This window comes from Styela clava, chromosome 3 (assembly GCF_964204865.1).
Source record: "Styela clava chromosome 3, kaStyClav1.hap1.2, whole genome shotgun sequence".
NCBI classification, from domain to species: domain Eukaryota; kingdom Metazoa; phylum Chordata; class Ascidiacea; order Stolidobranchia; family Styelidae; genus Styela; species Styela clava.
This window is the reverse complement of record NC_135252.1, coordinates 24181294-24192606: the sequence shown is the minus strand read 5'-3', so window position 1 is coordinate 24192606 and position 11313 is coordinate 24181294. Positions and strand designations below refer to the sequence as shown.

The 11313-nt window shown below is 35.9% G+C and overlaps 1 protein-coding gene across 2 annotated transcripts; it reads right to left on the bottom strand.

Moving 5' to 3' along the window:
* Positions 1-4904: 4904 nt before the first annotated feature.
* LOC120331029 (beta-1,4-galactosyltransferase 4-like) lies at positions 4905-9856 on the bottom strand. 2 transcript variants are annotated; one of them, XM_078110822.1, is made up of 5 exons: positions 9202-9856; positions 8182-8349; positions 7722-7865; positions 7141-7291; positions 4905-6049 (listed from the first exon to the last, which is right to left on the bottom strand). In XM_078110822.1, exons 1-5 carry the CDS (start codon positions 9821-9823, stop codon positions 5890-5892), a joined length of 1245 nt encoding a protein of 414 aa, XP_077966948.1. In that variant the 5' UTR covers positions 9824-9856; the 3' UTR covers positions 4905-5889. The 2 variants fall into 2 exon arrangements, with proteins under 2 accessions (XP_077966948.1, XP_077966949.1); XM_078110823.1 differs by having other exon boundaries at positions 5911-6049; positions 7141-7305.
* Between the last annotated feature and the right edge of the window lie 1457 nt (positions 9857-11313).

Below are 11313 nucleotides of genomic sequence, written 5' to 3'. Positions count from 1 at the left end.
TTAATTTATCCACACCGCTAGTTAACCGGTTACGGCTTTCTCCGCCATTCAAGCCACAATGTGTTGAACAAAACCAGATGTATGAATAATTTTAAAACTTAACATAAATGTTATTTATCTCTGCATAAAATCTACACAAAAAACTACTTTCGGGGATTTTGTGACAAAGCCCTCACCAAAAAAACACCCCCTCCAACGCTAAAAATAGGAAAATCATTAATTATCCAATTGGGGTTAGAAATAGCAAGCAATCACGCGCCGGTATCTTAAAATTGCTGTGCCTTCGTAATTGTCTAAGTAATTAGTCTGACAAATCAGTCGTCTTCGGAGTAAAATTACTAAGCAGATGACGTTTCTTTCTATTCATTTTACCCAGCGGTTGAAAACCTTTTCCTATAAATTCCATCCTTCGTCTATTTTGGAATTATTTATTCCTTCATTACTATTCGTAAAAACGCGTTTCCTTTATTTATTCAATATTTCTTTCCTGTGTCCTTATACATCGTTATATTAATACGATATATAGGGCGTCCATAAAGTCTTAAGATTTTTTTTAAATATGCAAAAGGAGTTTATCGATGCCACATATTGTTTTGGCCCTCACAGGTGTATTAAATGAAGTAAAAATACTTAAACAATGGCTGATTAAAAACAACAAACCTGGTTAAGATATATTGAGAAATTGTAAAAGCGACTCTATGTACACCTGTATGTAGCAATAGTCCAAAATAATTGGACAATATTAGTAAAACTATAGGTAATATTTTTGTATATCGTTTCCGAAAACAACTAAATTCCTCTGTAGTTGGAAATTGCTGACTTAGCCACAGCCTACGCAACTAAACTTCTTAATCTAACGCTAACCGCAGAAATACCAACATTTTTCTGTTTAGAAGACTCATTCTAATCGTTCGTTCTAATTTAAACAAAGTCTGTATGGATGCCCAAAGGCAAAATTCTGTGTTGTCGAGCTAGTCCGAATGGCTTTAAGAAGCTTATGAAGCTGAAATCGTTTTTTCTACGCCCCGCGCCTGGACGAGCCCCGTTTGACGCTAGTGTAAACGAAAATGGAATTCTACGACTTGCGAATGTTTGGATGACTCAATATGGTCCGTTTCCTAACGATTCTAAATGTCCTAGTTCATTTTACAACAATGAATGTGCGCTCACAAATAGTAAATTAATCAAAAATAAATATCCAAAAATAATTAATATAAATAAACGTGTGGATGCGAAAACTCTGCAAATCATTCCTCGCCATCGCCACAATATTAATGGTTTTCGGGAGCATCTACAGCAGAATACACCAATATCGCCGTGATGGAGTTATATACAGCTTGTATGTGGTTTTCTATGAATACTCTTTTAAAGAAAAGACAAACTTTTTAATATCGTTACCCCTAAATCGAAGTAGCAAAAGTTCAATTACCCCTTTCTTAAAAATAAAATTATAATCACGGTAATAAGTTGAATGATTCTGAATCAAAAATGAATCTTTGGTATTATGCCTCTGCTAACCACGTGACCGACTACATTTGGACGTAACAAAGCTCTTTTACAGAATGCAAACACTTCACACCCAGCCTTTCCGCAGACCAGCAATAAAAAATGGAATTACATATGACACTTTTAAGACAGTTAACGTATGGAATACCCCCTACAAATTAAATTACCCTTTTGAGAGCAAATACTCCTAGTTTGGGAACCATTGTTCTAGACCTACATTTGAGAAAAAATTGATAAAAAAACACATCTATTCAATTCTGCTATTACCCCACCAGTCGGGTTTCTTTCATTTTATTTAGGTTGGGATAACATAGGTTAGGTCAGGGTTTCCCAAAGTGGGGTCTGCGGACTCCTGGAGGTCCGTGATGACTGTACAGGGGGTCTGCAACGATATGAAAATAGTCTGATCGATCTTTAATGGTTTATTTCAATCAAAAAACCGCTGCATCATCTTGGTTGAGTGTATTGAAGGAATAATACTCATTTCATGTGTGAGGTAGGCCAATGACAAAATACAGGTTGCGACTTGCTGTAGAGTCGGATATACGATTATGCTTGTCATAAATTGCTCGGAGAATAGAGAAATTGTGCAGTGAAAAGCACCCTCATCCACCCATTAATATCGTTTGTGTTGTATAAGAAACATTATCCTTTCTCGTTGGTTGGGCACAAAAATTGATACGGCATTGGATGGGGGTCCGTCAAAACTAAAATTCTCAAATAGGGTTCCGCGGCCCAAAAAGTTTGGAAAACTTTGGGTTAGGTTATTGCAATGCCGCACATGTCCCTACGCTAATTTCACTAGCCCAGACAGAGTTAAACAGAAAACACGAGACAATTACCTGGCTTATATCCACCTAACTTTAGGTAGCGGGGCAGTAGCATGATATTACTAAGGCATTATTCATGTGGTATCACTGGATAATGTTCGATATCAAACGCTCAGGGATATAAAACAATGTTTAATTAAATTTTCTTCGAATTAGATGGCAAACCTGACTTTTATAACAGGTTTCTCAATGATTGTTTGCGACCTTTTCGGTTATCCCAAAGTAATATAATTTTCCTATTCTCTCACTCCGTTTAATTGTTGTGCTACAACACCTGTGGTTCACACAACCAAGTTTTTTCCAAGAATTAGATGGCCTGGAGTAAAAAATTGTTGGCACGAGCTTTTTCGAAAACAAGTCTGAAATTAGACTAATGACGCTGTTTGCTGGTTTGTAACGATGTGTCAATTGCAACATACTCCAGTAAACAACATGATGTGCGTCATCAAAAACTCTTATTTATATGTGAGAATAAAGAAAAATATAAAAGCGTTCTGCCTGTATAGAAAACGAATATTTTATCGTAATAAGTTATTATCGTTATAAGTTATTAATAAGCCTTATCGGAGTGTATCAATTACTAAAAAAGGTTAGGCAATGCCAAACGAAAGAAAATAGCTTTTTACATATAGACTGCTGGTTACTTATCGATTTTAATCGGTAAGTATGTTGATAGGTATTTGTCTGTATGTCTGTTAGATGCACACGATATCTCACGAAAGCGAGATTGAATCTGCTCCAGATTTTGCATGTGCATTCATCATATGTCGTACCAGAAGCCAGATTTTGGGCGAATTATGTCGTATAATTAGCGAGTTATTAATTAATTAGTGATGGGACACAAGGTGTCACTATGGAGTAAGAGCGCTGTTTTGGGATCCCCTAACTTTCGATCGATAAGTCTTCTGTCTCTGACCGATATTCTCGTTTAGTTCATTGTTCAGGGCGAATCTGTGAATGCGTACCATAAAAATCAGTACTCAGTCTAAAACGCACTGTAATGGAGATATCACTTAATAATTAAATTATTGTTTATTAAAAAGCTGTTTTTAATTGCATTTAACTGTAGCTTCCGTAGCTGTAGAGAGTTAATTTTGTGAATTTACATACAATTCTACAAAACAACGATATAATCTACCTCAGATAAACAAAATTACAAAGTCTAGCCGTCTGAAACAACAGATCCTGTTTTGTAAGGATCTGAATGTAGTGTCTGTTCATCCTGTGCGCTGTAACACGTCCCTGCGTGTTTTTGATTGATCGAGGAAATAAAGTCTTATCTTGTGATCTGCGAGCACTTGTACTTTGGTCTGGGTTAGATTCAGTGGCGTAGCCAGGGAGGTGGTTTTGCGGGTCTACCCCCCTCCTTTTTGAAATGTAAAAAAATAAAATCATTTTTCTGTATCATAAATATCAATTTTACGCAGCTTAAATGCTTTTTGGACCTTCAAGACTAATAAAAAGACGCGCATTCCAGCGTTCGATCGGGCCCGCTAGCTGTTTCGATCTAACTTGGAAAATAAAAATTTCAGAATCTCCCCCCCGTTTGAAAAATTTATGGCTACGCCCGTGGTTGAATCCGTCAGATTAATCTCTTTTAATCAATTTGTTTGGGGATCGAACCCTACACTGAAAAAATTTGACAAGATATTTCGGAAGATGACGAAACACACTGCTCGAGTGTGATGGTTTGACGACAAGCGTGTTGGCCTGATCATGCCCTTGTACGTGCATGTAAAATTAATTGCGCGCCGGACTTTTTTCGAGAATTTATTAGAGTGATTTTTCTGTCCTGTGTGTTTGTCTTTCGTGTTGTAATGTTTTGGGTACTCCCGAAGTATGTGTGCCAGGTTAGGGTTAGGTCATAATTTTAGGCACAAATACCACGGTGGTCACTTAGCTAATCCCCGAACTCGTAATAAGAACTAAAATAAGGAAAATTGGAATATAATCATTGCCTAAACCTGGTACACATACTACGTTCTGGTGTCCACCATCTTGGTTCACATATACTTCGGGAGTACCAGTTCAAAACCAGAGTACCAGAGTTCAAAATTTATTATTATTTGACACGAAGTATGGGCCTATGAATCGTTTATTGTTGTTGGTCATTACGTTAGCATTTCCATTCTCCTTGTTGTGAAAATATCGCTTTTCTAATTTACTACATCATTGTATTTTTCGATATTAGGCCATTACTTTTTATTTGTTTCGAAATTTTCTGGGACCTTTATGGGATTCGTTTTGTTTTGTGTGCGATGACGTCTTTAAATTAAAAATTGCGCTCCTTGTGGTGGTTATGCTTTTGCGTGGGTTAAAATTTGTTGCTTAGCTGCGATTCTTGTTGTTATAAAAAAAATGGCCTTTCTCGTTGACTAATGGACCAATTGCTTTGAAATTTTCGGTTGTTAAAGATTTTTTGCTAGAAGGCTAAGAGATTTGATATTTCATAAAATGTTGCTATATTTTTTGTTACGAAGCCTCGTAAGCATGACACCCCGTGTTTCCCTCAATTTTTTTATCTGATTGAATACATAAATGTTCTAATTGTTGCATGTATTTAAAATATATTCATTTTTAAATATTGCACAGTAATTTCAAAGCTAGTATAAGATACGTTAAAAATTGCTGTTTTTATGACATAAAAAAACGTTACAAACAAACATTATGGTGTAATATAACTTATATATATGTCGTCATAAAATGAATAATTCCTTTTACAATTAATATGATGTAACATAAATACAGTCGAAATGCGCGAATAAAAAATGTTACTGCAAATTATATCAGAAATACATATATGGGTGGAAAACTTCCATTTTGTATGCGATGCTACAGAATGCCAGTCCATCCATCTGGTTATCAGTTGCGGTTACGTAAAAATAACTACCTTTCCTTGCTCTATGCTTTTGTGGAAGTGGAACAAAGATGACTATACTATTTGATTCAAGAGTCTTGCTGCGCACTAACACAGATGTATTTCTGTAACCTTACTTCTGATCGGGGTCAGACTTTTTCAGACAAGCATTTTTCAATAAGAAAGGCGATGCACATAAATAATGAATAGCAATTGTTGGGTTTGTTTTCAATAGGGAAAAATAAAATGGGGGACAATGCATCCTAACGTTTTTATTACTTATCGATCTTTAGATCGGTAAGTATGTTGATAGGTATTTGTCTGTCTGTCTGTTAGATGCACGCGATATCTCACGTGCTCATAATTTTGCATGTGCATTCATCATATCTCGGACCAGAAGCCTATTGATTTTGGATGAATTATGTCGTATAATAAGCGAGTTATTGATTAATTAGTGATGAGACACGCGGTGTCACTATAGAGTCATGAATCGAAACAGCAGTTTCGATCGATAAGTCTTCGGTCCCCGACCGATATTCTCGTTTAATTCGTTGGGACATTTTAAAATGCCATTTGACTTTTGTGTCCGTGTATTTAAAAACGCTTTCTCATTGTCCTCTGGCTTAGAGATAGAGCTGGACCTTATACAGTACTGCATGAAGACCTTTATATCGTATAATAGGGCATACTACTTTGTCAGTTGTAGTGCTTGGAGTACCACGGCATCCAGCGATGACATAGTTCGTCGTCAGTAGCGTTGTACATCATGAAGTCAACGTATTGTTTCATTGGTTGTCCGACGTCTATGGTTATATTCGTAAAAAGCGGTTCCCGTTTGGTTGACACGCGTTTGTATCTGTAAAGTAGGGTTAAAACGTCGAAGGTTGATATTTTAAAAAGTTTAATCAAAAAAAGGTACAAATAATAATCTGATTTTGGAACAGGTTTTTTTTATTTGAAATTTGAAGTAATATTAATAATATTAAGGTATTTTAATAAAAGTAATCCTTTAATTGACGTAGCTTCGGAAGCATTTAACTGTTCTGCGTGTAATTGTTTACTCATACCGTGTTTCCCCGGAAAGAAGACAGTGTCTTATTTCAATTTTCATTCAAAAAATAACACTAGGATTTATTTTGAAACACACATTACTAGGGTGACAGGATAACCCACTTGAGAAATGTCAACCAGATCGGCTCAGTAGTTCAGACGCTACAGCTAAACAGACAGACAGAACAACTTAGAATAATGGACTCCTTGAGCAGAGATCCGACACAAATGCATTATGTCGGCATAATGGATCGGTATATTATCAGTACAACTTTCCCGAGTAATTCATGGAGATGTTTGTCAGAGCCTTGTTATAAATAGAGTTGCGGCATATATAATGAGAATGCTGGCTTGTGAATAACGCAAATACTTGCTGATACTAATTTTTGGATGCTATATTGCCGAACCATCAGTAACTGAGTTTTAGAGTAGGATGGGATTTACATATTCATCCCGGGGGAGTGTAAAGCCGATAAGACGGCTTTATCATATGGCGAACTGCGGCCCCTAGTCTGGTTACCAGTACTTGTCGGGTATGGGATTAGTTATCCAGTTATAGGTTTCCGATATAAACACATAATTATTCCCCACTGAATCAAATCTGCAAACCCGCGCTCCGAACGCTTAGCACGATGCGTCACACCCCCGATCCCACTATAGGTAACATCTGGAGCCTTAATTGTTTGTAGTGAAAGTGCCAAAATAACTCATAACACAATAAGTCTCGCAGTCGGAGTTCGGATTTTAAATTAAAGTTGCAATATTTGTCAACGGGGTTGCACTTTACACCCCTGGGAATGTGCACAGTAAACTTGCTTCACAGCAGAGGTTTGAAATAAGCTTTGCACAATTTACTTAGAGACAACGTCTTTCGGTTAGTTTGAGTATTAGTCTCACCTCAAGGTGTTTAATCCCTCGTATTTCATCCGCGAGATGGCGTGAGTCAACAATGCAAAATGCCCTTTATTTTCTGCATTTGATTTTTCTGTTCGGTGTTGAAGCATATGATATGAACAACTTTCCCCATAAGGATTAGGAAGGTGATATTCTGAATAGTAATTGCTATATAAACAGAAAGCATTGATCAAATATATGGACACGAAGACAAAAACAAAGAAGTATCAAATATTTCAACAAAGCTGGTATCAGAATAGAAGGGGTTACGAACTACCTAGTAATGGAAAATTGGAAACTTATCAAAATGGACATAAAAAGAATAAAATTTTAGAAATTATCCACTAAATAGAGGTGTGCAACCTGCAGTCCGCAGAGAAGTGTCGATTTTGAATGGTGTGCGGCTCGCGAAACGAGTTTTCAAGACAGCATCAATTGGAGAAAGACCTTTATTCAAAGAAACTGGAGGTAGTAGGTTGTTATATTCTATGCAACCAGAAGAAAAGTTCATCATATGATTATGCTGTCTTATCAACTTTCTTCTCCCACGAGATGTAAACTATTTCCACATAAAGCAAACCCACCCTGATTCCATAAGCGAAAGTACAAGTCGTCATCTTCGCCGCCCCAACCCCAGTAAATGTTCGAAAAACCGTTAGCGGACATGAATTGTGATTTTGTAACCATGACTACTCCTCCGAACAATTGAACCTTTTGATTCCGCGGAACTGAAACAGATATTGAAATTAATTAGAGCAAATATGTGAAAAATGTGACCATGCAACGTTGGGATTGTACTGGGTTTCTCAAAGTGACACCTGTTGATTTCAGAATCGAATATTTTTCTCGAATCGAATCTCGAATACTTGGATTGACTTTTTATTGTGATGGGTTCTCCAGGCACGTATATTACTGAGAACATATATTTAATTACTCGTACATTTTGGTTGTTCAAAAAGTCTAAACCACCTATTTTACATCCCTTATTAAAAGCAACCAAAAAGTATTTGCAAATTGTTTGAGAAAGTCAGATTTTGTACTCACAAGTACTTGGTTTACATTTCATATTGTAGGATTTATAACGATGGTAGAATTTGTCAACGTAAACCGACAAACTGCGAGGATTGTCTTCACTTGGGCACCAGTACAGACATTCATCATTCTCCAGAAGCATATCGACATCATGAAAAACATAGCAATTGTATTTTCGATCTGTGAAACATGGACCAATTAAAAGCACGGATTCAACAAACTGACCAATCTTTGTAATCGTATTTGATCATTAAAAATGTATAAACCAATCAGAAACGTGGTTTTAACATTTCAGCCAATCATAAAATAGAAAGTTTGAAATCAGGTCTGTTTTCAATTTATTCCCGTTCGAATACAAGAGAGCTGTGCTCAAATGTATGGACACGTCACAAGGTTTCGCTATTTTTTATTCTGACACATCAAAAACGAATCTCTTGAAGTCCACAAAAATTTTTGAAATATGTAAAAGTAATAGCCTTCTGGCAAAAAAAGTAATCTTTAACCACTGAAAATTTCAAAGCAATTGGTCCAGTATTCGAAGAGAAAAGCGATTTCATCATGACGATAGAGAAGAAGAATAACAAGAACAACAACATACGATTGAAACGATCGTTATGTACACTGACGTGTCCAATAAATTGACTAAGAGTTCCACGAGGAAGAGAGGGGATTTAACCTACACAAATGTGACCATAGATTCGCATGGCATCTATTCTATTCACCAGTTTCGTGTAATGGCGTTATTGCCTTCGGCCATTGTTATTTAAAATAACTAGAATTTATGTGTTAAGGCTAGGCCAAAGACCTCAAAGGAAACAAAGGCTATCGAATATATATGATGTTTAGATTTTGTATGTATAGATTTTGTTCTATTCGTTGAAAAGTTATTGCTCCCTAATATTCAAACCCGAATGCACTTATGGCTGTCAAAATTATAAAAATAATTATGAAGTCAGTTTTTGTATTATGACATCACATTTTCTACATTTTTACCGCCTCGTTGAAATGTTTGGCGCAAAAATGTCAGTTTACCTTTACTCGCCTCCAGAAATCCAGCATTCATTAGTTTAGCCTTGTTGAACAGATGTTCCCCGCTCTGCCACATAACGTATACAGTATAATCTAATTGCTGTCCCTGCCATATTGGGTGCATATGCGCTAAGAGTACTTGAAGCTGGCGTATGCGTCCGCGTAAAGGAATGATAATAGCGAGTTTGTATCGTGGACGACAGTGCTTTGGAGCGTATCTTCCACCGATTGACAACCTTGGATTATCTATAGAAATTTTTTCTAAGGTCGGTGGTACAAAATCCAAGTAAAACGGCCTTTTAAGATCGCCTTTCAGTCCGGGAGGTTTTTCTGGACAAAGCGGCAAGTTATACTCTTCCAATTCGTTGGATATATCATCGAAGTATGAAGTAAAATTGTCCAGTGAGAAAACCTTTGTGTCCGCGTTTTCAGTTCGATTGAAGAAATCAAAAATAAAATCTTCTTTTGATTTGAAACTGTTTATGAGCGAATAAATATGATCTTGATTCCCTTTAGTTGTTTTATACGTCACAATGAAAAATGACGTTATAATGAAACCTAATATTATCTTCTTCTTTTTTGTTATGGCGTATGAAACAAGATTTAGCTTTGTGGATAGAAGCATTTTTAATTAAAATTTAGATTATTAATTTATTTGTAAACTATCTTGAAATTAAAAAAAAAAATAAAATAATAGGCGAGCTTCCACCGAAAGTGCATTGAAATAAGAGAGTGATACTAAAATATATCGACACGAAAGTCAAAATGAAGTAGTACGCGTATGCATTCTGTCACATTAGATACCGGTACCGCATTCTTTACGACTTCGCCTGCTATAATACTATAAATGCGAATCGAATCTGTATGCTTTTGCCTATGCTTTGTATTCTTCCTAACTTCGAGCATAGCATCTACCGTGTTTTCCCGAAAATACAACCTAGTATGATAGTAAGACCCTGAATTTTAAAAATGATTTTAATATAACCCCTTCTCTTAAAACATGAACTAGTCGATAGCGCGGAGCCCGCGAAGTGGTTGATTATTAATAAAGGAGCCCTAAAATAAATTTTAAACTTGTTACTTTCCGATTAATATTCCTGAGTAAGTTAAAGTTACTTTACCCAATATAAATGCTAAACCTTTTTTATTAGGGTTACAAGTTTTAAATAAATCAAAATTTCAAAGATAAATTATATATATACTAAAGCTGTCACTTGACAAACATATTATTAAAATAGGGCTCGAATCTTTTCTCTTTTGATATTTTTGGAAGACTTAAAAGGTCGCTAATAAAGTTCGCGATTGCATTTTGTTAAAATCGCCGACTGTTTCCGTCAGCGTGCCGTGTTTTTATAAACCCTAAACATCTTTACGTCGGTGTTTATTTGCCCAAATCAAAAATTTCCTTCGGCATATACGTGGATTGTTCTACAATGACGACGATAATTGCTTTTTTGTTCTCGTGGGTAATTACGAGCTCAATGTGAAAAACATGTTACCATATTATAGTCAAGGCGACAAGATGCTAAAAATAATTAATAAAGAGGTAAATCTGAAACTCAAATTTCCTGAAAAGCGGCATTATGAAATATCAAAATTAAAACTTAAAGCGGAAGATAACATTTTAAGTTTTGTTTCAGCAGACTTACGTCAGATTAAAAACGCTTTTTTAGACATTTGCACAGACCATGTGATTTTTTAAGGCGATATCTTGCAAAGAATCTGAGTAGCAGACCTGCGATATGGGGTAGGAGTTTATGTTGCAAGAACTGCTCAAATTTGTCGAATTCGATAAATCGCTATAATTTACCACACTGCCATGATTACGATTATGATTTAATCGGGGCGGCAAAATATGTTATCAAACTTCTGGCACCGGTAGTAGGTATGTTCTTTTGTGAGCAATATGACTTTGTTTCTAATATCTTATACTTATAATAACAGCGTTGTTCAGGATTTACGATTGTCCACAAGAACTTCGTTCACTTAATTGTTTCTCATTTCATGTCCGCGGATTGTCGTGGTAATTTTAAGAAGTAATGATTTTTATTGTTGACACAACAGGTTACATTGAACACAATTAACCCAATAAACAAATCATTTTAAATATTCCCC

Coding starts and splice junctions, on each gene's coding strand:
- LOC120331029 (XM_078110822.1), bottom strand. CDS start 9,823: ATGCTTCTATCCACAAAGCTAAATCTTGTTTCATACGCCATAACAAAA. Junction 8,350..9,201: donor ATTTCTGGAGGCGAGTAAAG/GTAAACTGACAT, acceptor CATGTTTCACAG/ATCGAAAATACAATTGCTAT. Junction 7,866..8,181: donor GAAATGTAAACCAAGTACTT/GTGAGTACAAAA, acceptor TATCTGTTTCAG/TTCCGCGGAATCAAAAGGTT.